The sequence below is a fragment of the Perognathus longimembris genome, chromosome 11 (assembly GCF_023159225.1).
Source record: "Perognathus longimembris pacificus isolate PPM17 chromosome 11, ASM2315922v1, whole genome shotgun sequence".
NCBI classification, from domain to species: domain Eukaryota; kingdom Metazoa; phylum Chordata; class Mammalia; order Rodentia; family Heteromyidae; genus Perognathus; species Perognathus longimembris.
The window spans coordinates 67503094-67530420 of record NC_063171.1 but is presented as its reverse complement, the minus strand read 5'-3'; the positions used below and the strand labels follow the sequence as shown (position 1 = coordinate 67530420).

Genomic DNA, 27327 nt, shown 5'->3' with positions numbered 1-27327 from the left:
TGGAGCACATGCTTAGTATTTCCTTGGATTTAATCCCTAGCACAACAACATATGTGTAAATCAGTTCTCATCTATTGTGATGTACTGGTAGTTGTAGGGTATTGCCACTTAATAATTCTTTTAGTCATACATCTTCATCTTTGTATTAATTTAAATACTCAACTTATACCGTGGTTGATCTTTTGTAACCTCCTAGGGAGCAACAGAATTTGTAGGTTACTAAGCTTAGAAAGTAAGTCATACTGACTTAAGTGGTTTGTTTTATCTTTCTATATTTTGAAGTGTGTTTTCAGATTCTGTACAATGAAACAATTTAAATTTTAAATAATTTGACAATGACTTTTTTATCTCAACATTTAAGTGAATATTAAATGGAGTCCAACTCACCTCTAGTTTTAGTATTTTGTATGGTCACTGTGTTTTCAATGACTAATCTGTGTAAGTCAGGTTTCTTCCAGAGCTGGGACATTTTGGTGGCTTGGTCTCAGCTAATTGAGAGGCTGAGATGGAAGGATCTCTTGTGCCTTGGAGTTCAAGGTTTGCCTGGGAAAGAGAGCCAAAACCTTGTCTCAAAAAACCAACTCTTGCATTTTTGTTCCATCAAGAATGTTCTGGTGCAGTTAGATCTTGACAAGAACCTAAGTTCAATTAGGATATTTGTTTAAATCATTGAGATGCATCAAATCTCAGATTTGTTTGCTGTTATGACCCTTTATAATACCTAAGTAATCATAGTGGTCTCCTGTTTCTCCACAGTCTGTGCCTTATGCCTCCATTTCTACTCAAGCATCTTATCTTCACTGTACCCATCATCTTATCACTGCCATATTCATCTTAGAACTCCTGTTCTACCATACTTCATTTTCTTCTTCACCAACCACTGAGTTCTTTCTTAGAATGGAATGTTGAGCCACATTCTAAACCTTGTTACTAAGCTGCTTACCCTAAACGATTAAAACTAGGGCCAGGGAGGCTGTACCAGTTAGACTGAGGTTCAGGAGCCTTATTTAGTTATTGACTTATTTGATTATTTTTAGTTCTGGGGTTTGGCCTCAGGGCCTGGGCAATATATCCCTCAGCAGTTTTGCTCAAAGCTATCACTTTACTTCTTGAGCCATAGCTCTACTTCCCTTTTGGTGATTAATTAGAGATGAGTTTCACTTTCCTACATGAGAAGGCTTTGAACCACGACCCTCAGTTCTCAGCCTCCTAGAAGCCTTGTTTTTTAAATGGGTGGTAAAGGTATCTATCATAGAGCTGCTGTCATCATGAATGAGTTAAGAAAGGGCTTAGAAATGTGTCAAAGCAGGAGCTATAAATGTTGGGACCACCATGTAGTATTTGCTTCCCTACTTCCTTCTGTATAGATATCCAGAGATGACTGTCTTTATTTTATTTTGCATCCAACAAAGTAGAGCTGAAATTTAGAAAAAAAAGAAAGAAAGGAAATTGGAATGAGCATGTGGCTCAGTTTTAGAGCACAAGGCTAGTACATGTGAGGCCCTGGTTTCCATCCTCCCGGTCTCTGGGAAGGGAGGTATACAGGCTGAGATCTGAGGGTCAAGGTTTGGAGTTAGCCCAGAGAGACAAATTCTCCACACATCTCCAGTTAACCAGCAAAAGTCCAGAACTGGAGAAGAGGCTCAAGTGGTAGAACACCAGCTCTCAGTGATAAAAGTGAGTGAGAGGGAAAGACCTTGAATTCAAGTCCCAGTTTTACAACTGTAAAAATAAAAGGAGCATTGGAAACTGTATATGCTGGTATTAGAACTAGGAAAGTGAAAGGGAATACCAAAATCGAGAGACACTGGATAAAAACACAAACGACTACAAAAGCAATACTTGCAAAACTGGTGTAAACCAACTGAACAACTCATGGGGGGAGAGGGGAAGGGGGAAGGGGGAATGAGGGAGGCGGTAACAAACAGTACAAGAAATGTATCCAATGCGTAACATATGAAACTAACCTCTCTGTACATCACTTTGACAATAAATAGGAAAATAAATAAAAGGAGGTGGTGGGGGAGGGAGGGAACTTTGTAGCTACTTTGGCCAAACATGTAAACCAACATATCTAAGTGGCTCTACCTATTAAGTGTGCACAAGAATTTGAAGTTAAGATGAACTTCCTTGCTATACACTAAAGCTCAGGAAGTCAAGAATGTCCAAAGCCCTGGGGAGGTTAAGTTAATCCAGACTTAGTTTCCATGATTGCCATGAGGTAGAGGACTGACCAAATGCCTGGCAAGGAGGAGGACTGGGCATGCTCGCGGTGAGGAGAGTGCAGTAGAGCAGGCCAGCTGAACTCATGGTGGCAGAGAGAAGGCCTCTAGTAGGTGTCATACTCCTTTTATTACCTCTAAGCCCCCAGCCTGCATTTAGGGGCCTCTCCTCTATTTAGTGAATCTTCTCTGGATATGCCATCACAGACATCTGGATATTGGGACCCTGGATCCTGTTTTCTTGGCCGCCATGAATGGTGTTTCTCTGTCATGCACCTCCACCATGATGTGCTGCCTTAAGACAGGTCCAGAAGCAGCAGGCCCGCAAGCTGTGGGCTGAGCGAGACCTCAGACCCGGGCCAGAATGAACTTTTCGTCCTGAGAAACGTGACTTAACTCAGGAATTCATTATGGAAACAACATGGATAGGGATGCTCCCCATTTTCTTTTTTTAAACAGCTTCATGTGATTGTAAGGTATTACTGTTTTTTCTTTCATTACTAAATTGTACAAGGGGCGAGAAGGTCCTACCTGCTTTTATCCGAAGAGTCAGAACATGACTACGTGGCTTCCTTCTCATCCGTGGTATTCTGTAACTACCCAACAGCACACTGTTAGAAGCTGCTTTGTTTATGTAGAGGACATGTTTTCCTTGATCCCATAGAAGAAAAGTTAGAGCGGAAGGTCAATGGAGAGGAAGCATCACTAATGTGAGGGGAATGCCCTGGCTCCTGAATCCAGGCCGGAGAAGGACTTGAGGCCAAGCATGTTTAAACTAGGATGGAATTCTCTTCCCACAAAGGGCTTTTGCTTAATAGCACTCACTGCCAGGCACTAGTGGCTCATGCCTATAATCCTAACTACTCAGGAAGCTGAAACTTGAGGGTGAAAGTTCGAACGAAGCAAGTCCAGGAAGCAAGTACATGAGAATTATTTCCCAGTTAACCAGCAAAAAGATAGACGTGGAGCTGTGGCCCAAGTACTAGAGTTCCAGCCTTGAGAAAAAAAAAAAGCTGAGGACAGTACTCAGCCTCAGAGTTCAAACCTCCAGTACTAACACACACACACACACACACACACACACACACACACACTGCACTCACCAGTAGCATCCCATTCAGAATGTGGCTTCGCACAGCATGGTCTTAAAGGAATGACTGGTTGGTACCCTCCAGGCTGGAACACTGTCCTTTGGGATTAACAGAGATGGGGGAGAAAATTCTGTGTTCAGTGAGTGTGTAGTTGCATCATTTTAAGACTTGAAGAAAAATCCTATTTCCTCATATAGATTGTCAAGTACTGTAATCCAGTAATTCTTTCTTAAATAAATGTTTGCTCAGTTTATTACTGCTCAGTAATTCCATATTAAGCATTTATAGATACTACTTATTTTACTTCTTGCTAATAAAATAGTGTGTTAGCTTCCAATTAGGGTTTATGAGGAATTAAGACAGAGCCTTCTTGGCTGTTGGTTTTCATTTGCTCATTAGAAGGCAGGATGTGCAGAGCATTGGTGGCTTACGCCTATAATCCTAACTACTTAGAAAGCTGAGACCATGGTGATCCAGGTTCAAAGCTAGACAGGACCGAAAAGTCTGCAAGACTCCACTGTCTCACTGTCTCTGTAATCTCTTTTTGCTTCTCATAAAAAGCCTTTTGTGGCTAAAATCTCTTCTGAGATAGATTTGAGACAGGATTGGCTTCGAATAGACCTGCATCCTCCCACAATCTTCTATCTCCTGGGGTTTGGTTGCACAGGGAGCCATAGGGTGATCCCAACGGTAATAGTTAAAGTTGGCAGTACTGAAAGCAGATTTTATTTTATTTTATTTTATTTATTTATTTTTTTTGGCCAGTCCTGGGCCTTGGACTCAGGGCCTGAGAACTGTCCCTGGCTTCTTCCCGCTCAAGGCTAGCACTCTGCCACTTGAGCCACAGCGCTGCTTCTGGCCGTTTTCTGTATATGTGGTGCTGGGGAATCGAACCTAGGGCCTCGTGTATATGAGGCAGGCACTCTTGCCACTAGGCTATATCCCCAGCCCTGAAAGCAGATTTTAGACCCCAAGATAGTTTGTGTCCCTTGTTACGAAGATGTTTTAGAGCAGTCCTGTTCTGATTCCAAGGTGATTGCAAAGGGACTGTTGAAAGCATGACTTAGAGCAAAGACAAACAAAATCGAGGAAGAGATACCAAACTTTACTCCTTCTTTTAGTAAATCAGTGTGTACAGCAAAAATAGCTATTAAGTACATCGTACAGTGCTGCAGCCTTCTTCATGCTAGGCAAGTGCTCTAACACAGATGTATCCCAGTTATATACCTTCTAATGTGATTTGGTATAATATGTAGTGAACTATATTGTTTGTAGAAGTTTCTCTGTGTGTGTGTGTGTGTGTGTGAAGAAAATTTTATTTGATTTTCTACCCCACAACATACTTCCAAATGTTAGACTCCGTACTATAGTTCAGTCATCAGCAAGTCAGAATTCCAGGAATCAGCTCTTCCTTGGAGTACAGCACTAATTTGAAGAAAAATTTCCTGTGTAATGAAAAATTACCACCCCCTCCTTGGGTTTACTCTGGGGTAGAAGAATCAAGTTTCAATTGTTGGTTATTTTTGAACAACTGCTCACTAAGGTATGAGGACTGTTCCAGGATGCCGCATACCTGCAGAAAGGCAGCAGGTCCAGGCCTTCACGGTGTCATGGAGTGACTGAAGAGTGAATTCATTCTTTCAGATATAGGCCAGGAGCTATACAGCAGGATCCTATGGAAATTGTGTTTTTGCTTTAGCCTCTCGAGCAGTGGTGCTGGCTTCTTCTGAGGCCTGCCCTTGGCTCATAGATAGTAGATGTCCTTTCCCTTCCATCCCCTCTCCTCCCCCTTCCTTCCCCTCCCTTTGCCCCCCCCCCTTTTTTTTGCCAGTCCTGGGGCTTGGACTCAGGGCCTGAGCACTGTCCCTGGCTTCTTTTTTGCTCAAGGCTAGCACTCTGCCACTTGAGCCACAGCGTCACTTCTGGCCATTTTTATATATGTGGTGCCTGGGAATTGAACCCAAGGCTTCATGTATAGGAGGCAAGCACTCTACCACTAGGCCACATTCCCAGCCCCACCTTTGTTGTTTAGATGGACCTTTCTTTTTGCTAATAAAGTTTCATTCACATGGATCGTATCAGACCTTTTAGATTCTAGCATCTGGACCTAGCCCGAGGTTCACAGGAAATATATAAGGGGTAGAGAAACAAGTTAACTGACACTATTGAGAGAAAGCCGAACACTGAACATGAGACGTTTTATGAACTGCACAAGGTTTAAGTAGGAGTTTGTTGTGCAAAGGTGAGGCTTAGGGCAAACAAGGTGCCACTGTGCAGGTGCCTCCGATTGGTTAGAGCCGGGCTGTTCTTTTTCTACTGCCAGTGAGAAGTTCACTAACGACTCCGAAGAGAGCGGCCACAGGAGGGTCTAGGCAGGGGAGGAGAGCTCACGGGTATGTCCTAGGGGGGCACTAGGAGACCTGGGGAGTCAGTTGCAGCATTCTTTCCCTGTAACTAACCTGCCTCACTCTGGAACGATTCTGGTAAAGAACCGAGCAAACAGCCCCCCCGCCCGCCCCCCATCACAAAACACACCCAAGCGACTTGAGGTTTGCTTTTCTAATACGGTGTAATCCTCAGAGGCGTGCAAGTGCCCTGTGGTTTTGCAGTAAGTTGTTCTTATTCGGCAGAAGTGCATTGCAGAGGACGTAGGTATGACATGCTATGATCTGACTTTCGCTGAGGGCACCCTCGCCCGTCCATCAACAACACGCACACGCACGCGCACGCGGGTGGGGGCAGGCAGTGGGCGAGCAGGGATCCGTCTGCTCCAGGCAGAGGGCACCAAGGTGTTCGGCGCCCGTTCACTGAAATTGTAATGAAATGTGGGGCCAGAGGCGGGGCCGCTGGCTCAGGGGCAGACCGCGCATGCTCACGGGCCCGTGCCCGCCTCCCGCCCCGCCCCCTGGGCGTGCGCAGGCGCAGTGCGCAGGCGCGCGGTCCGGCCGCCGCGGGACGCCGTGGACGCCCCGGGAGCCGGGCTGCGCGCGGATGGAGCCGCTCAAAGTGGAGAAGTTCGTGACCGCGGGCCGGGGGAACGGGCTGCGCGCCCTGGTGGCGCTGCGCCCCGGCGAGCTGCTCTTCCGCTCGGACCCCCTGGCGTACACGGTGTGCAAGGGCAGCCGCGGCGTCGTCTGCGACCGCTGCCTGGCCGGGTAGGTCCGGGGCGGCGCGCGGCGGGGCCGGGACGGACGGCTGAGGGGCTGAGGGGCGGCGCGCGGCGGGGCCGGGACCGACGGCTGAGGGGCTGAGGGGCTGAGGGGCGGCGCGCGGCGGGGCCGGGACCGACGGCTGAGGGGCTGAGGGGCGGCGCGCGGCGGGGCCGGGACCGACGGCTGAGGGGCTGAGGGGCGGCGCGCGGCGGGGCCGGGACCCGGCGGCTGAGGGGCTGAGGGGCGGCGGGGCCGGGACCCGGCGGCTGAGGGGCTGAGGGGCGGCGCGCGGCGGAGCCGGGACCGACGGCTGAGGGGCTGACGGGCGGCGCGCGGCGGGGCCGGGACCCGGCGGCTGAGGGGCTGACGGGCGGCGCGCGGCGGAGCCGGGACCGACGGCTGAGGGGCTGAGGGGCGGCGCGCGGCGGGGCCGGGACCGACGGCTGAGGGGCTGAGGGGCTGACGGGCGGCGCGCGGCGGAGCCGGGACCGACGGCTGAGGGGCTGAGGGGCGGCGCGCGGCGGGGCCGGGACCCACGGCTGAGGGGCTGAGGGGCTGAGGGGCGGCGCGCGGCGGGGCCGGGACCGACGGCTGAGGGGCTGAGGGGCGGCGCGCGGCGGGGCCGGGACCGACGGCTGAGGGGCTGAGGGGCGGCGCGCGGCGGGGCTGGGACCCACGGCTGAGGGGCTGAGGGGCTGAGGGGCGGCGGGGCCGGGACCCGACGGCTGAGGGGCGGCGCGCGGCGGGGCCGGGACCCACGGCTGAGGGGCTGAGGGGCTGAGGGGTGGCGCGCGGCGGGGCCGGGACCGACGGCTGAGGGGCTGAGGGGCTGAGGGGCGGCGCGCGGCGGGGCCGGGACCCGGCGGCTGAGGGGCTGAGGGGCGGCGCGCGGCGGGGCCGGGACCCGACGGCTGAGGGGCGGCGCGCGGCGGGGCCGGGACCCGGCGGCTGAGGGGCTGAGGGGCGGCGCGCGGCGGGGCCGGGACCCACGGCTGAGGGGCTGAGGGGCTGAGGGGCGGCGCGCGGCGGGGCCGGGACCCCCGCGCCCGAGCTGCCGCTGGGGGAGCGCGGAGCCGGGGTCCCGGGTGTCCGGCGGGCTCTGCTGGGGCCGCGGCGGGAGCGAAGCGGGCGGCGGCGGCGGTGCGGTGACTTCCGAGCCCGGGGCGGGGGTGGGGGGGGCCGGGCCGCGCGGGCTGCGGGGCTCGGCAGGCGCGGTGCCCGTGCGGACGGACGCCCGGACGGCGGGCTCCAGCCACCGCCTTCCTCGGCGCCCTCGTGGGCTCGAGTCCCGGGAATCTGGCGGCCCCCCGCGTTCGCGGCGCGGTCACTTGGTCCGCCGAACGCTGTCGAGCCCGCGGAAACCGGCGGGTGGGCTCTGGGCGAGGCCGTGCTTCCGGACGTAGCCGCGTGGGCCCGGCGTGGAAGAGGGCGCGGAGCCGGCCTGCAGCCGGGCTCTCCCCCTCGGTGCATCCCCGGCTCCTACGCGAGGCGAGTCGGTGCTGGAGGTGTGGCTCACGTGGTGGGGCACCCGCTGTGAGCCTACGAGCCGAGCCAGAAGAGCACGGGGTCCTGAGTTCAAGCGCCCGGCCACAGAACAACAAGTAAATAAATAAATAAATAAATAAATGTGGATTTATTTGCTTTGCAGTTTAAAATGCCAGGCAATGATACAAAGACACAAACGTTTTGCCAAGTGCCTGTGGCCTGTAACCTTAGCTACTCTGAGATGAGAGGATCTCAGTTCTAAGCCAGCCTGGGTAGGAAAGTCGGGGAGACTCAGAGCTCCAGGGAAGCGCCGAAAAGCTCCCAGTGGAGATGTGGCTCAAGTGGTAGGGCGCTGTCTTTGAGTGAAAACACTCAGCCCCCGGCTTCGAGCAACAGTCCTGGCACAATTTTTTTGTTGTTGTGGAGGAAAGATCATCATGAAGCTCTTGTGCACGGTGTTGTCCATTCCATGGCTGAAGGCCCTAGATTTTCTTGTTCAGGCAAGTCAGAGAAAAGATAGCGTTAATTTTGCCTGGCCCTTTTGGAGGAGTGTATCCAGAGTTTCAATGCATTCCAAAGAGGAGAACCTAAGTTGCTTAAGACCTGTAGTACTAATCGAAGAAGATGTAGGCCACCTTGCCAGTAAATCAGAATTCCATGTTAATTTAGTACTTGGAATAGAAAAGTTTGGTGCTAAGCAGTGACAAATTAGTTACTGAACTATCAAAACTGAACTTGCATCACTGACAGTTGGAATTGTTCATAAAAAAAAAGAAAACACACCTTTTGTGAGTGGCAGTGCCTGTTGAGTCGAGATACTATCTTATTTCTATCATTTTTGCAAGCACACTGGTGATTTAAGCAAAAGGAATTTCTGAAAGGACAGGGGGCTTGTGTTCTCAGCATTGCTTTAAGGTACGGGAAATGGGCAGGAGCCATGTTAGAATTGTACTGAACAGGGAGAGTACAGCTGGGGTCTGGGGAATGCCATGGCTCTCAACTGCTTATGATGGATTCTGCAGCATATACCACCAGAACTTGGAAACTGTGCTCTCTGCACTCCTCTGTAGCTGCACTTTTTGCGGGGGAAGCGGGTGACAGCCCTGGGTTTGGACTCCTGGCCTGAGCACTGCCCCTGGTTTCTTTTTGCTGAAGGCTAACACTACCACCCAGCGCCTCTTCTGGCCTTTTCTGTTTATGTGGTGCTGAGGAATGTATGCTTAATGCATGCAAGGCGAGCACTCAAGGCACATTCCCCGTCCCTTTACCTGCACTTTTGTAAACTATGGGCTGCTGGAAAGTTAGGCCCTTGAGAACCTGTTCTTCCTGGTACTAACTGCCCTTCACAGTCCTTGGTGGGTATCAGGGATTGACGGAATTTAGGCTACAGCCTGTTCCATAGCTGCAAGGGAAGTTGAGAAAATATTTGCCCTTTTTGTCTTGAAGTGGGAGATAGGCCCTTTGCACACATATTCACCTAGAGGGAAAATCAGTACATGTGTATGTGTATGAGAAAAAAAGGTATAAGCAAATGCTGAGTCCAAACAAAATGAACTGAACCATTGTATTCTTTTAGCACACACTGCTTATTAGTTTATCACACAAGAAAATGTATGGCTGGGTATGGTTGCTTACACCAATAATCTCAGCTACTTGTAGGCAAAGATTGGGAGGTTTGAAGTTCATGGCCTGGACAATAAAGACCCCCTCACTCAACAATAAGCTGAGCATAGTGATGTGTATTTGCAACCCCACCGCTTGGGAGACATAGGTAGGAGCAGTTGAGGATCTCTCTATAAGGCCACACCTAAAAAAAAAGGGCTGGGGTTGTGGTTCAAGTGGTAGATTGGAAAGTTGAAAGAGCCGGGGGATTGGTGGCAATTTGATCTTGTCTTAAAGAAGAGGAAGTCTGAAGTGCTAAGAGTCTTTTTAAACGTTGTATTCATTTATTTAATGTGAGTTAGGGTATGTCAACAGTTGTTAAGGTCAGGAGTAAGATTGTGGAAATGATCAGGAATCTGAAAGACAGGCATTAGGTGAAAGACTGAGGCATTAGAGTTACCAGTCATGTTGGAATCTTTCTAACCTTTGTAGAATAGAAAGAACCAGGTGGGCACAGACAAGCACTTCCTTGGTCCAAATGAGATGTGAAACACATTACTTGGGTTTGTGGTTGGTTTTGTGATTATGTTAGCACAGATATAAGTGATGTGCTCTGGTCTTATAAACTGGAGGCCCTGAAGGTCAAAGGACTGGCAAAATCACTCCACAGGCTAGAACTGCAAGAGATGATCTGACATTAGGTTTTGCAGATTCTTGGGCAATGGTTAATGAGTTCACCGGATGCTCAGGGACCTGGAATGAAATAAGTGGACAAATTGATAATGAGGTGGGTTGGAAAGGACATTGTGGAAATGACTTTGCATTTTTCCTTTGAAGTGGAGTTGTACTCTCCTCTTCCCATTTAGGTCTCCTGAGTAGCTGTGAATATAGACACGAAACACTTTGCTCAACCTTTTTCTTTATTTTTCTTGGAGACAGTTTCTTTCTATAATTCAGATGGCCTTGAACTCACTATATAGCCCAGGCTGGCATCAAACTCTCAAACCTCTTGCGTTAGCCTCAGTTCTGGGATAACAGGTGTACACACTATGTCTGATCTCACTTGTTTTCGCTTGTTACCATAATATGCAATGATTGAATATTGTGGTTTGGTAGCTGGTGGTTATTATCACCGAGAAAACCAGATATGATTTTTAAGTGCTTTAGTTTGTGTATGGTTTTAATTAATTCTCACAAAACACTAAAGAAGTGTCTGTTATGTTCCATATAAGAAAAGTAAAAAGGAAAAGAAGAATAAGGAGATGTGTAGGAATGTAAATTTGCTTCATCAGAGTGCCATTTGGTATTAATCATTAAAACTGAAGACTGTTTTCTTAACTTTTTTTTTTGGGCCAGTCCTGGGGCTTGAACTCAGGGCTTGAGCACTGTCCCTGGCTTCTTTTTGCTCAAGTGGTATTCTACCACTTGAGCCCCAGTGCACTTCTGGCCATTTTCTATATATGTGGTGCTGAAGAATTGAACCTAGGGCTTCATGTATATGAGCCAAGCACTTTACCACTAGGCCATATTCCCAGCCTTCTGAGCTTCTTTTTGCTCAAGACTAGTGCTCTATCACCAGTTCCACTTCTGACATTTTTTGAGTAGTTAATTGGAGATGAGTCCCATGGACTTTCCTGAACTGTGATTCTCAGCAGCCTCCCGAGGAGAGTAGCTAGGATTGCAGGCATGAGCCAGTAGTTCCTGGCAGACACATATCATTTTATCTTTAGAGATTTAAATAAGCTTGCATCAAATATCTTCTACATTTGCTTCACTTCGAATTGCACACAAAGGTGTTTTGGTTAGTATGAGGATGCTTTTGAAATGCCTGCTAGTGTGGTCTCCTTGTTTGGGAAGTGCTAGCTGGCAAGTGACACCAGGTAAGGCAGGCAGGTCCCTGGCTGGCTGTTGGCTGCAGATGTGGATTTAGAAAGAGAGAACTGCTGATGTTGTTCTCCTTGCTGGCTCTCCCCCCTTTCCTCCTTTTTCTTATCTGGGCCCTTTACTCCTTTATTCAAAGAATAACTCTCTTATTCTTTATTCAAAAGAATAGGATGTGGTCATGTATACTACTTTTAGTAAATTCAGCATTACTTTGATACATCTTTGTGGCAATTTTGTTAAGTGACTCAAAAAATGTACCTAAACAATTATTATGCTTTTTTTTTTTTTATTGCTAGTCTTGGGGCTTGAATTCTGGGCCAGGGTGCTGTCTGTAAACCTCTTTGTGCTCAGGCTAATGCTCTACCACTTGAGCCACAGAGCCACTTCTGGCTTTTGTTTGAGTGGTTTATTGGAGATAAGACTCTCCAATTAACTACCAGAAAACTGGTGGCACTGTGGCTTAAAGTGGTAGAGTACTAGCCTTGAAAAAAAAGAGCTCAAGGACAGTGGCCCTGAGTCAGTTCAAGCCCCATGATCCAGGGTGGGGGTGGGGGGAGGTGGCATGCTATATTTTCCCATCTTGCTTTCTTTACTTACTATCTTCTGGAATCACCCATGTCAGTGCACAGCGATCTCTCATGTTGTTTGTTACACAGAGCTCCTCTTGTGTATGCACCAGTTCTTGTTCACAGATACTTAGGCAGTTTCCAGTATTTGCTCTTGTGTACATTGCTGTAATGACTAACCCTCTGCTATGTACTCTGGTACTGTTGAAGTGGATTGCTGAGTTAGTGTGGGGGGCCATGTGGGTACCGTTTTCTGTTTGCACTAGTAAAGTATGGGAGTGATCCTTTCCCTTAGTTTCATAGCTTGTGTGTATGAATTGTCAAACTTTGGAATATTTGCTAATCTAATGGGTGAGAAGTGGAAATTTGGTGTGGTTTTAATTTGCATTTAATTACCTTATGAGTGAAGTTAGGAATCTTTTCATATGCTTAAAGGCCATTTTATATATTTTTTGGAATTATCTGTGTATGTTTTTGTCCATTTTTTGATAATATTTTTGGTGTTTTTCCGCCTCCCATGCCCCCTCTTCCCCATGAGTTTAAACTTATTTTGTATAGCATTTTATCTTTGATAAGTGATACAAGATACATTTTTTTTGTTTTGTTTTTTTGGTGCTGGTCCTGGGTCTTGAACTCAGGGCCTGGGCACTGTCAGTGAAATTTTGTGCTCAAGGCTGACACTCTACCACTTGAGCCATAGTTCCACTTCTAGCTTTTTGGTGGTTAGTTGGAGATAAGAGTCTCACGGACTTTTCCTGCCCTGGCTGGCTTCAAACTCTTGTCCTTAGAGCTCAGCCTTCTTAGTGGCTAGGATTGTATGTGTGAGCTACTGGTGCCTGGCATAAGCTTTTAAAATTTGGTGCTTAGGTTGGTGCCCAGGGCCTGTGCTTTCCACAGATTCTATCATTTGAGTCTTGCATCCCCCTTCCCCCCAATTGCTTGCTCCCCATGCAGGCAATGGGAGTGAAAGACTCAAATGGAGGCTCCTGTCTATAACATTTACACTTTCTGACTAGGCAAATATGCAGGGTCATGTCAAGTAACATCTAATCCTTAGAGTTCTGTATAGATTAGGTGGGTGAGGCCACCCAGAAAAGTCTTTAGGACTTCTTTTGACCAGATATACTTTTCATTCTTTTGATGTCTATCAATTCATGGAGTGTTTGCAGCTTTTTACTATTTCAAAGGAGAAGGAAGATTTAGATAAGGAATCATTGTCATGTTTCTGTAACATAACATCAAAAAGGGGGTATTAGGGGGGAGCTTACTTGCTTTCTCAGTTTACTTCTAGTTTTCTAGGCCCAGCCCTTGTGACATTTGTTAGAAATAATATATATATTTTGTCCTTATTTATCCTACCTCATTCTCCACTTCGGTCAACTTTAGTTCCTTTTAACCTTAAAAGGGGTAAGGAGGGTTGGTTTGTGGTCAGTCTCTAGTAGCTACTTCTGAAATGAAAATTTTTGTATTGTTGGCCCTCCTTAGAAAAGAGAACTGAAGAGTAATTTCCTATCTCTCTAATTTAGGAAATTACATGGGAAATTGAATTGGCAAGAGATTTGTTTGGCAGTCTTCCATAATCAGGACAGAAGATGAACAGATCTAGGAGATACCAAGTTATTCTTTTACTAAAAGAGAGATCAAAGAGAAATTAGTGAAAGACATCCTTTAAAAGTAAGAAGTGTTCCCTGTACGGATATTAATAGGGTTTTTAGGGATCATAAAACACGTAGGGTTTACAGATTAATTCATTGCACATAACTGCTGTCCACAAAAGCAATAGGAGAGTGATAGCTGTGGCAGGCACATTACATCCACCTGTTCTCTATTTTAGAGGTAGCAATCAAGTGACAGCTTACCTTTTATAGGGAAGTTTTACTTTAGTTCTGAGTGCCTCTCAGACGGAGGAGGTTGATTTTTAAATCTTTAAATGACTCACAGAAATAATTTTTTAGTAGTCTTTGCTAAATCTGTTTCTGCTGCTTAATATACGAACTAAAGAGAAAGAGATTTTATTTTCGAAATGCAAATCCAAACATCACAGCAGCTAATAGTTTTGAAAAGTAGGATATAGGATGTGAAATTTCCTGCACTTTTGAATAAGAACTTGTAAACCTTGACTAGGAACCCTTTGCCACCATGCCCTTCTTGTAGTAGTTGTTATTATTATTATTATTATTATTATTTGCCAGTCCTGGTGCTGGAACTCAGGGCCTGAGCACTGCCCCTGCCTTCTTTTTGCTCAAGGCTAGCACTCTGCCACTTGAGCCACAGCGCCACTTCTGGCCATTTTCTATATATATGGTGCTGGGGAATCGAACTCAGGGCTTGGTGTATGCAAGGCAAGCGCTCTTGCCACTAGGCCATATTCCCAGTCCCCTGCTTGTAGTTATATATAGACTGAATTCCTCTGGCTAGGGCAGATAACAGTAAGCCTTTTATGTTTGAGAGGCTTTTTATTGTTTTTCAGTTTACTCTGTTATACTCTGGCTCTGGGTGGCCTTATACAGGGGTTTGTTATTACCCTAAGTCCAGGGATCCAAATCTGATAGGACCCAGTCATTTCTAGTGAAGGTTTGAGCCAGTTTTTTTTTTTTTTTTTTTTTTTTTGTTTTTAATGTAGAGCATTTGATTTTGATGCCAGGACTAGGACTTGAACTCAGGGTTTCACACTCTGGCTTAGAATTTTTGTTCATGATTGGCATTGGCAGTCTGGCATTTTTGCTGGTTAATCGGAGGTAAGAGTGTCTCAGACTTTGCTGCCCTGGCTCCCTTCAAACTTTGGTCCTCAGATCTCAGCCTCCTGAGATTACATGATTATAGCTGAGGGCTAGGATTAAGTTAAGATTACAGAGGTGAGTCACTGGTGTGGGTTTGAGATGGCCCTATTTTATTTATTTATTTTTTGGCCAGTCCTGGGCCTTGGACTCAGGGCCTGAGCACTGTCCCTGGCTTCTTCCTGCTCAAGGCTAGCACTCTGCCACCTGAGCCACAGGGCCCCTTCTGGCCGTTTTCCATATATGTGGTGCTGGGGAATCGAACCGAGAGCTTCATGTGTAGGAGGTAAGCACTCTTGCCACTAGGCCATATTCCCAGCCCTGAGATGGCCCTATTTTTAAGAAGACCTTTTCTTTCTTAGGATTCAAGAGTTACTACCCTGGAATTACAATATGGTCTAGATAGTTTTACCTTTAGTTGGGAGATCTATGCCTTTTGTGGAGACTGAGCATCCAGCATATCTCAAGAATTTGAGAAAAGGTCCTGTGAGTACAGCTTCACAGTTGAAAGGTTAGAACCTAATTTTTAAGACAAGGTATTTCCATTTACAATAAGCTTAGAATATAACACACTTGAGCTATAGACAACAAAAAGTTTCATTCGTCTTCTTGTCTATTTTCAGTATTGGTTTAATAGTACCCCTTGCAAGAATAATACCAAGTTTACAATAGTTGAGAAACAAGTACTTTCTGGGGACATTTCCATGAATTTGAGTTCTAAGTACTTTTGAGACACAAACTGTAGATGACAAAAACTTAGAATAGCTACAGTTAAGATTTAGGATAAAAAGGATCTAGCAATTGTCAGTCTCATTGTTTCCATGGCAGGTGGCATTTTAGGATGGATAATAATTATGATTGACAGCATTATGTCAGCTCCATCAAGCTTTTATGTTACAATTAAGAGCACATGTACACAAACTTGTAAAAAATAGTCTAGCATCACTAACAATTTTAATTTGTAGGTCACTGGCTTGGTTAAATGTTTTCCTATGCTTGACACTTTAGGAAGCTTACTTTCTTGGGGAACACAAATACATTTAATATACATAAAAACAGCAATCATTAGTATAATAATTATATAGATACCTTCCTCCCTGTTCTTTGAGATAGGGTCTCACTATGTAGCCTAGCCTGGCCTTGAACTCACTATGTGGTGAGTGCTAGAGGTATAGGCATGTACCACCATGCCTGGTGTAGTTTGTTTTCTGACATTAGTCATGATCAAAGCATTCATAAGTGTTTTCTTCTATAATCTATATTTAAGTCATTACATTAAATTCTCTGGTTCATTTAAAGTTAACTTTTTTTCTTTTGAGACATGATGTCTCGCTGTGTAGCCCAGGCTGGCCTTGATCCTCTTGTCCAGTCTCTTGAATGTTGGGATTACAAGTGTGTATGTACCACCACAGCCTGCTAGGCTTCCTTTGTGTGTGTGGCAGAAGGAATGGATCTAATTTTATCTTTTTCCAAGTGTCTACTCAGTTGTCCCATAATCATTTATTGGGAAGATTACTTTCAAGGAGGTTGATTTAGTGATCATATTCAATACCTTACAGTAGCTGATAACCTTCCACGTATTAAGAAAGACCATAGGAGTGTGGATATCTCCATGTTTCTAGTTTGCTTTCTTGGGAAAAGTATATGATCCCTAGGTGTTGGTGGCTTGCTATAATCCTAGGTACTCAGGAGGAAGCTGAGATCTGAGGATTATGGTTTGAAGCCAGCCCAGGCAGGAAAGTCTGTGAGACTTTTTGTCTGTCACTGGGCTTGAACTCAGGGCCTGTATACTGTCCCTGAGCTCTTTTGCTCAAGGCTAGAGTCCTATCATTTTGGCCACAGCTCCATTTTGGCTTTTCTGGTGGTTTATTAGAAATAAGAGTCTCATGGACTTTCCTGCCCAGGCTGGCTTCGAACTGTGATCCTCAGATCTCAGCCTCCCGAGTAGCTAGGATTACAGACATGAGTTGAAAAAAATAACTAAAGGAAAAAGGGCTGTGGTTCAAGTGGTATACTGCCTATAGCAAGCATGAGGTATTGAGTTTAAAACCCGAATATTTCCCTTCAAAATGAAATGAAATAAAACTACAACAGTGTGTATTATGGAGGCATTTGTCATTAAACTGATTTCTATAATTCTAAGATTTTAGAAACCAAATTGTTTGAAAGGTGTTTACTTTTAGATTATTTGGAGGCACTGTTTGATTTTACATTTAATCCTATACACACTACATCCAGAGTTCTTTCACGCGGAGTTTTAGCTGTCTCTTTTCTTCTAGGAAATTCCTGGTGTGATGCTCCCTCTGGTGGAAAATTGGGTGAAAAGCACCCAAACATTGTTCAGAAAAAGGGACTTCATTTTCAGCATGAAAATTTATTCAGTTGCAGAAAAGTGGGTGCAATTGGAAGACGTACTGAGTGAGAGAAGCGAAGCTCAGAAGTAAAATACCATATATATAGAAGCTGGACCTAAAAGGTCTAGGTTTCTTTTTCTTGTCTTTTTTTTTTTTTGTCCCAGGTCTTGAATGCAGGGCCTGGGCACTGTCCCTGAGCTTTTGCTCGAGGCTAGTACTCTGTCACTTGAGCCACAGCGCCCACTTCTGGCTTTTTCTGTTGATGTAGTACTGCAGAATTGAACCCAGGGCTTCATGCATGCCAGGCAAGCACTCTACCACTACGATACATTCTCAGCCTCCCCCTTCCCCCAGGTACTCAGGCTTTTAACTGATAATTAGATAGAGGCATGCAGGCTTTTCTGTCTTAAGCTGATTTCAGCCTTTTGATTAGCTACCATTACAGGGGTGATTCACCAGCTTAAACTTTACAATTATCCAGACTGCTTCTGTGTTTGCTCCAGCTGATCCCCCTTTTTCTGACAGTTTATTGAGGTACAATTTACATTCTCCCATTTAAAGTGACATAAAGTAACTGTGCTTGTTTTGTCCACCATTAAGTGTTCAATTAATTGTATAGTCCAAAATGTCAGACAACCATTGCTCCAGTCAGTGGTAGGGATTGCTCATAAAACTATACATTTTAAGATTGTCTTACATTTTAACTAAGTAGAAGGAAATGTTAGGTTTAAAACTTTGAATTCAAGTTCTTTACATCTACATCTTCCTGGTGGGGTCCAGTCACTCAAAACCATTTCCTGTTTCAGCTGGCTGAGTCTTGCTGTGCCACTAGGTGGCAGTATGGGAACAGTGGGTGGGAGGGGCTGCCTTAACAGGCTGTGTAGCCACTTCTGCTAGTGCTAGCAGGGTGGTGTGTTCTGCAGCCTCCTAGCAGGGAAGTCTCCCTTCTGGAGGTTTTTGCTAATCCAAAATTAGTCTTCATCAGCTGTTATCTAAACCAGTGTTAAAATTTCCTTGTGATTTCTATTGTGTTAAATGTAGTAGCTCCTTTGTTATTTTTGTCACTGTATGTGGGAAGCATTGCTTAGAAGTCAAGCCATGTTTCCTCTTGCTCCCTCCACCCAAAGTATTCTTGCTATAGTCATTCTCAGCTTCTGTTGCGCTTTTAAAAATCCTGAGGCCTAGGCTGCCAGTTCAGTCATACTCTTTAGACATGAGACAATCTCCATCATTACTTTCAGTTCCCTACCTAGATATTTTCTATCTTCCTTTATCTTTGATTGAGTCTGTGAAAAACTACTGTAACTGGATCTATTCTTAAGTTAGTAATATCAGATCATATCCATTCTTTCAAGTGGTTTGAGTTTCAGTTTTCTTTTTCTTTCCTGCCCGTGTGCATGCATGCTGTGGCACTGCCCCTGAACCTCTTTGTGTTCAAGGCTAGTATTCTACCTCTTGAGCCACAGTACCACTTCTAGTTTCCTGGTGGTTAATTAGAGATAAGAGTCTCACGGACTTTGCTGCCTGGGCTGGCTTTGAACCTCCATCCTCAAATCTCAGCCTCTTGAGTAGCTACGATTATAAGCTTTATAAGCTTGAACCACGAGCACCTGGCTAAGCTCCACTCTTAGTGCCCCTCATTTGATTGAATGTTGTGGTTTCATGAACTGCATTGTTATTTTGTCTCTGAGCCTTGGTTTTTGGTGAAAATGAGTAATGTGTGGATTATTGTTTTTGGAGGGCCACATCATTTTTTTTTTGAGGTAACTCTTTGTTTTTGGTAGTGCTGAGGTTGGGATCCAGGGCCTCATGCATGCTGAGCATGGGCTCTACCTGTGAGTTCCTTGTCCAGCCCTGAGATCATTTAGTCTTTAGTCACCCGCCTGTTTGCGTGCAACAAGACTAGGGTTTGAGTGCTGTTTCTAGTGATCAGATTTGTCATCTTGGGGAAAGCATTTACTTACCTTTTAATTTTTTTTCTCTTCTAAACAATGTCATGGCAATCCCTACCTATACCATATGAATTTTAGTGAAGATCAACTGGTATACTAAGAATTATTTAAGTGCCATGTAGTGAGTGCCATGTATTTTCATGATCATCATGCTTGTTCCAAGTGAGATAAAAGAGCAATATATTCAAGAATTGGAATGAGTTTTGTTTTTCTTTTACTAAAATGTTCAGAAGTCACTATAGATGCTTATAGATTGCATCATTGACAGTAACCAATTTTCTCTTGCACACATACACACACACTCTCACCTTGTCTCTCTTTCATGTCTCTCACTTTCCTGTGTATTCACACTGGCCTTTTATTTGTGATCCTCCTGCCTCAGCCTCCTGAGTGCTGTCTCCCATTTCTTGAGGAAAGGCCTGCTAAGACTTGTCCTTCTACTGAGGAACTTCGCCTTCAGGTTCTGCCATTTGCTAAGTGTATGAAAGCGCAACATGCTGAGTTTCTCATTGGTAAATGGGGCTACTCATATTAAAACCAGATCTTAGAGTTCCATTGAAAGACTCAGCAAAATGGAGGACAAGAAGTGTCACTGTGGGCTGGGAATATGGCCTAGTGGCAAGAGTGCTTGGCTCTGGGTTCGATTTCTCAGCACCACATATATAGAAACGGCCAGAAGTGGCGCTGTGGCTCAAGTGGTAGAGGGCTAGCCTTGAGCAAAAAGAAGCCAGGGACAGTGCTCAGGCCCTGAGTCCAAGGCCCAGGACTGGCCAAAAAAAAAAAAAAAAACAACAAAGTGTCACTGTCCAGCATGAAGCTGGGTACGGTCTGTGGTTAAGTAGTCATGATAGCCACAGTCTTTGTCAGTGTGGAGGAGGAAGAGTGGAACACTAGGTGTATCAGGGATGGCGCCAGGCTTTCGTGTGTGTTATCTCATTTAATCTTGCAAAATCCTCTGAGAGTTTTATATGTATTAGTCATAGTTTATAGATTAGGAAACCAAAGAATGGAGAGGTTATAACTTGCCCAAATTAAGTAGGTAGTTCTGCCTAAACTGAGGGCCTATAATCTTTTTTTTTTATTTAATTAAGCTTTTTGTACCTGTTGGAAACTTGTCAGTTGTCAACATTGATTATATCTTCTTTGATGTCATAAAGCAGATAATAAAATACTATGTCTTACATATTGGAAAATCATACAGATAAGACTAGATTAAATGTACAGAACAGATCAGTAATGTAGTTAGTTCAGTAATTTAAATATTTAGATTGACACTGTGTTTTTGTATTTCAGTATCTTAAAGACTCTTTTGATTGGCATCTATTAAAGTTGTGGAAAAAAGAGACATTTATTACAATATGAATCATTACTTGAAATTAAACACAGAATTACTTGGATTGCATTGAGATGGCTTCTTATATTAAAAAAGCCTGAAACAGCAGGGTGGAAGAGAAGGGCGAGGATGAGATGATAATAGCTATGTTTCCCGCAAGTGCTCATTTCTGATGAGATTTTTCCTGTGCTCTGTAGTCTTCCTCCATGCTTTGGTATGAAAGATGGTGCAAAAGTCACAGCTGTGTGAAAGACCATAATTCCACAATTGCATAATCCCTGTCTCAAAATTTCCCTTCAGCTCTTAGATCAGCAGTAGAAACAGCTAAGTGTTTGTTTTTCCAAACAAGTTCTTTGATCTCTGTTTCTTTCTCTCTTTTTTTTAATGTCAGTTGTGGGGCTTGAACTTACGGCCTGGGTGCTATCTCTGTGCCCTTACATTCTACAACTTTGAGCCACAGCTCCACTGCTGGTTTTTGAGTGGTTAATTGGAGATAGGAGTCTCACAGAGACTTTTGTGCCTGGGCTGGCTTGGAACCATGGTCTTCAGATCTCAGCCTCTTGAGTAGCTAAATTACAGGTGTGAGCCACCTGCACCCAGCTCTTTGGTCTCATATTTAGGAAAGAAGTTTTTTTTTTTTTTGGCCAGTCCTGGGGCTTGGACTCTGGGCCTGAGCACTGTCCCTGGCTTCTTTTTTTGCTCAAGGCCAGCACTCTGCCACTGAGCCACAGCGCCACTTCTGGCTATTTTCTGTATATGTGGTGCTGGGGAATCGAACCCAGGGCCTCATGTATATGAGGCAGGCACTCTTGCCACTAGGCCATATCCCCAGCTCCCTAGGAAAGAAGTTTTTGTAGTTGGAACAATACTTTAAAAAATGTGTTATTAAGGGAAGAGTATAGTGTACTTTGGGGGCTCAGTTACGTATTTTATTGTTAGTCCTAAAACATATTTTTCTTCAGTGAGTGAAAACGAGATAAACTGATGGTGTGGCTGTTCTCTCATCACCACTTTAGTATGACTCATTATGTAATTCCCTTACATGTTTTGCTTGATTTGATGTGAATGTTTTATGAGAAAACCATATTTCAAGGACTCAACAGCTTAACCTCTTAGCTTACTGCTCAAACACATCAACTGAGGTATATGTATCAAGGGACAACTCTTGTTTGATTATGTTACCTTTGGTCTTTGAAAGGAACATTGTAAAAAAAGGTTATGTGGATATTATGGAAATCACTTTTTGCTATGAGCAGTAAATCCAAGTCTGCTTAGATTCAAGTATGGGGCAGTGAGATCAACCTTGAGGTACAAGGGAGCATGCTTGAATCCACCAAAGAGATAAAGTTTGGGTTAACTACTTTTATTTTTGTTTAAGGCTGGTGTTCCCCCCTCCTCTTTTTTTTTTTGGCTAGTGGTCCTGGGGATTGAACTCAGGTCCTGGACACTGCCCCTGAGCTTTTTTGCTAAAGGCTAGTGCTCTACCACTTTGGGATGGTAGCCATGTTTTAGATGGCTAATTGGAGACCCAGAGTCTCATGGAATTTAGTGCTCAGGCTGGCTTTGTACCATGATCCTCAGATCTCATCTTTTTGAGTAGCTAGGATTACAGGTGTGAGCCACCAGACCCCTCCCTGGCCATTCCCTGCCCCTCCCCATCTCATCCTCTTACTTTTTTCCTTCCCCCTTCTCTCCCCCCCCTTTGGTATTGGGACTTGAACTCAAGTTCTCTTACTCTTGCTTGGCTTTTTTTTTTTTGTTCTAGACTTGCACTCTACCATTTGAACCATACCTCTGCTTTCAACTTTTTGTTGTTACATTGGAGATAAGAGTCTTTGTGAATTTTCTGCCTGGACTGACTTTGAATCTCAGTCTTTTGAGTAGTTATGGTTACAGGTGTGAGTCACCAATGTCCACCTAGTTTTGTTTTCTCTTTGGGACATCTGCTTGTAATTATAGACTCTTGGGTCTTAAAGATTCCTGGGTCCAGCCTTGTCTGTGATGCAGTTTTTTTCTGCTTTCTCCCAGAAGGGTAGTTTCCATTTTTCATTTTGACATTTTCCCCACTGAGAAGTATATTGCTTTGATTTCCTTGTATTTGACATTGAAACAATTCTTATTTCTCACTGTATCCTAACTTACTATGTCTGTAAAAGTTGTGGAACTTAGGGTCTGGTGGCTCATTCCTGTAATGGACCTAGAGGCTGAGATCTGAGGATCATGGTTCAAAGCCAGACCAGAAGGAAAGTCCATGAAACTCTTATCTCCAATTAACTACCCTAAAAAGCCAGAGGTGGAGTGGTGAATGAAGTGTTAGAGTGCTAGCTTTGAGCAAAAAAAAGCTAAGAGATTGCTCAGGCCCTGAGCTCAAGCTCCAGTACTGGTACATGTGTGTGTGCGCGCGCGCACACACACACACACAAAATTGTGGAACGTGGTACCCTAGTTTTATTAGCCACAGTGGCACATCCTGGGCTGGCCACTTACTTTATTGGTATTTTTTGGCCACTTTTTTTAGAAAAAAAAACTGCATAGAGATTGTGTGGCTATTTATATTAGTCTATATCATGCTACTGTACTGATAATCCTGAGGCTGGGTACATATATTAAGAACCACTGTTTATTTAGCTCACTGTCTTAGAGGCTGAAAGTATAAGACTGCCTTATAACAATTTTGCCTCTGGTGAGAGCCCCCTTGGCTACCCTTTCATGGCAGAGGGCGTTGTGGTGTGTGTACAAGAGGTAGAATAGAGATCACATGGTGTCAAGAAGCCAGGAACCAGAGAGGTGCCAGGTCTGCTCCTTTCTGGCAACCTTTATAAAGACCTCCTCATCAGTGGTCCCTGACACCTACCGAATTTCATTCCAGAGCACTGTCCTTGGTGAACATGTTCCTTCTCACCAGGCCTCACCTTATAAATGTTCCTTCACCTCTACCATTGCCAAACCAGGCAAAGCTTCTAACTTAGGACAGTTGGGGGATGAACTCCAACCATATCCAAACTGTGGCTGAGGGGTAAGGGGTGAACAGTGGCCCCACTTCGTCAGGGAGAAGCATGTACTTGGCCTTGTTCTGGTCCAGGGAAGAGGTGAATTCATCAGCCTCCCTAGCTATGCAAAAACCTGTTGGGAAGAAAACCATGTGATGTTTTGATCTGGGCCAGGGAAGAAGTGGGTGACTTGCATTAGCCACTGTAGCTATAACAAACCTATCAGGAATAAGGAGCCGTATTGTCCCACATGGATGCTTATGGATGTACATAACATCACAGACTAGCACAGACCAAGCAAGTGTTCTGCCACTGAGCCATATTCCACTTGTTTCGCTGTTTAATTTTGTGGATTGTTCAGTGATAAGTACTTGAAATGTGTGATAGCTATGCACTGGTGGCTCACACCTGTAAGCTGAGTTCTGAGGATCATGGTTTGAAGCCTGCCTTATCAGACAAATTGATGAGATTTCTATCTCTCAATCAGCAAAAAGCCAGAAGTGGAGGTGTGGCTCTCCACTGGTGGTAGAGCACCAGCCTTGAACAAAAAAGCCAGGTGGGAAGTCTTGAGTTCAGGCCCCAGAAGAGCTCACACACAAATAAAACCTCACATGGAGTCTCTTATTTACAGTAAGAGAAAGAGAAACCTGTGTGAATATACTACCAAGCATTCAGCTGTACATTTTAAATGGATTATTTGGTGCTATGTAAATTACATCTCAATAAAGCTGTCATGAGAACTAAGTTAAAAGATTTAAAAAAAGATGTGAATTTCTTCTAATGATACTTAAAAATGTGCATTCTCAATAAGGCTGGATTCAAACAAGTGTCAGGGTAAGTAGTTTTTCTCAGAATCTGGCACAGAACAATTTATTCAATACTTATTGCAGTATATTATGACCCTTTTGTGTGTCAGTTTGTTTTAGCTACTGAAGCCTCAGCAGGGAACACAGTCAACAGAAACACTTGCCTGTCCATGTTGCGTGTTACACACACACGAGGCATATTACACACATTTTTACACCAAGGCAATGCCTGCCTTGTACAAAGCTGGCTGGCAAGGTCATCCTCAACTACTGTATCAAATGTACCACCTGTCAACAGCTCTCTTCCCCCTCCTCCCCCTCCCTTCCTCTCTCTTTCTCTTTGTCTCTCTCCCCCTTCTCCTGTCTCCATGCTCTGTCTCTCTCTGGTCTCAACATGTAACCCATGCTGGCCTGGAACTTGTGATCTCCCGCCTCAGCTTCCTGAGTGCTGGGATTACAGGCTTCACCACCATGCTGAGCCTTAGAGCTGGCTCTTGAGCCAGGTTTTCCTTCTATCAAGCCCAGGCTCTGAAGCTTGGTCTTACACTGTTTTCCAGAGAGAGGACAGGTATGAAAATGTGAGCACTCAGGTGCAGACACATAACTTTCTAGCCCACTGATACTGTTATTCAGTGTGCTTGGTAATTACCTGTAGTTTCAGGTGAGTATCTTAACTGTGTCTTATCATTTAAAGCATTGGCTAAGTAAACTCATAATGTGATTTAGCCTTAAGTAGTTTTTGGTTTTCGATTGTCTTGGTCTTTAATCCTTGTTGTAATGTTGGGTTCAATATAACTAGGTACTCATAGTAAGTCTTCAACATGTTTGTTATGACTATACAAATCTTGGAGGTGAAATTTTTCCATTAGCTACACATGTGTTGCTTAGGTTATCAGACATTGATTTCTATGAGATTTTAACCTCACGAGTTGATACTTTATAATTGTGTGTCTTAGTATAGTACCATAGTGTAGATGCAGGTGTGTTTGTACTTCTTTAAATTAAATTCTGAGTACATGGGCAATATTTATCTCAGTTAAGCAATCAAAAACCCAGGAGAAGAAATCCTGGGCTTTGCAGTCAGAGCTGAGTTCAGATTGTAACTTTCTACCTACTGTGTGACTTTTAATAGCAGCCAAATTCTTTGAGCTTTCATTTTCTTGTCTGTATCAATTGCAGTCCTAGTAACTATGTAACTGAGTGCTTCCTATGTGCAAAACAAAGAATTGGGGGATAATAACTTGAGGTCACTCGCCTGTAGGTCACACACAGTCACTGGATGACAGAACACCTTGGCCTGCCTAAAGCTGTGCCTTCTTGTAGGACTGACATAAATGATAATTACCTTGTAACATTTACTCAGGTACTTTCTCTAGGTTTCCAAAAAAGCACTAGAATATGGTTATCAAAAGAGGTCATTTTACAACACAGAATTTTCATATTATGGCACCTCTTGAAGAAATGTTTTATAGTTAATTCAATATTGATAAAACTAAAATTCAATTTAAAAATCTAGTAAGTTCCTTTATTACATTTATTCAAGTATCTAATAATTAGGAAAAAATTTAAAAAGTATATAAAACCTGAATAGTCCTTAAAAGGGATTGAGTAAGAAAATAGGCTGAATAGAAATAGGTTGAATGTAGCTGGGGGTGTGCTTCAAGAGGTAGAGTGTCTGCCTGGCAGGCACAAGGCCCTGAGTTCAAACCTCAGTACTGCCCTCTTCCCTCCATCCAAAAAACCCCCCACAAAACAAAAAACAAAACAAAACAAAAAAGAAAAAGTTGTGTGCTACTGTGACTCTTTTTTTCACAATTTACTTGGGAGGCATAGATTGGAAGGGGAGGATCAAGGTTTTAGGTCAGTTTGGACAAAAACTTTGTAAGACCCCATCTCAACCACTACAGTATATATCTATCATACCAGCTTACTGGGATGAATAAATTGTGGGATTGCAATTCAGGCTGGCCTTATTCAAAAAATAATATTCCATATCTGGGGATGTAGAAAGATGGAAGAGAACTTGCCTAGCATGGAGGAGGCCCTGGGTTTTTCTGTTTTGAGGGGGAGAAGTTGTTTCTTTTGAAGAGAGATAACAAAAGCCAACTGGGTGGAGGTGTGGCTCTATTAGCCTGAGGCCCTGAGTTCAAAATCCTGTACCACCAAAAGAAATAAAAGAGAAATTGTCTGAATTTCATGAAGAGAAATAAGGTGTAATTAGCTCCGTTTTAATGTTGGTTGAGATTCAAACACACAGACCGGTTCCATTTCCATCAGAGAGTTGTTGACTATTAGGGCCTGTATTGCACTATTTTGGGTGGAGAAGCTGACAAGTTGGAACAGTTGCCTTTCATACTAATCTGTCCTTTAGAAATTGCTGAGCTGGAATGTTCCAGAGGCAGACTGTGCTAGGTAGCTTTTTGTGGCATATTTGAGAATTGGAGTCAAGAGTTTGTGTCTTACTGATATGTCTGTTCTTCAATGAAATCTTGAGTCAGAGCTGAGTTGAAAACCTTGTTTGCAAGAAAAAAAGGCTTTCTTCTGTGTATGTATTTGTACAGATAGGTTTTTGTCTTTGGAGGAGTAAAAGGACATTACACAGACCAAGTATGTTTTAGGTGGGTCTTGAGCTTTATTACAAATTGAAGTGCTTCACAGAGACTGAAAAAAGCTGCTCATGTCCGCAGTGAAGATATAAAAGTGCCTTTTCACCTAGGTCAGTAGGTCCTGGTTAAATATTACTGCTGCCTCTTCTGCATCGTTGGGTATCAGAGTACCTGGCTTAGGCTTGCTACTGTGAGTGTGGTCTGCAGATCACCAGCCTTGCTTTCACTGGATGCTTTTACAAATGGTGTTTCAGGCCAGCCCTGGACCACCTTGACTCGAATGTGCATGCTACCAAGACCTGTGGGTGACGTGCATGCGTAGTACAGACCAAACTTGGGCGGTAGCCACATAACAGCAGAGTGTAAGTCCTGAACCCGACACTTGCTAATGGTGGCAAACCTGAATCTTAACAGGGATAGCGAGGGTCGTGCTCATGGCAGCTACTCCAGTGGAATGTTTAAAAATCTACCATGTTGCCAGGTGCTGGTGGCTTATACGTGTAATCC

At 44.6% G+C, this 27327-nt stretch overlaps 1 protein-coding gene across 1 annotated transcript in view; it reads left to right on the top strand.

The window, feature by feature from the left end:
- The first annotated feature begins 6251 nt into the window (after positions 1-6251).
- Smyd3 (SET and MYND domain containing 3) overlaps positions 6252-27327 on the top strand; it is a 442737-nt gene continuing 421661 nt past the window's right edge. Inside the window, exon 1 of the mRNA XM_048357512.1 lies at positions 6252-6468. Within this exon, the coding sequence (XP_048213469.1) occupies positions 6305-6468 (164 nt within the window). The 5' untranslated portion in view covers positions 6252-6304. The remainder of the gene's footprint in view (positions 6469-27327) is intronic.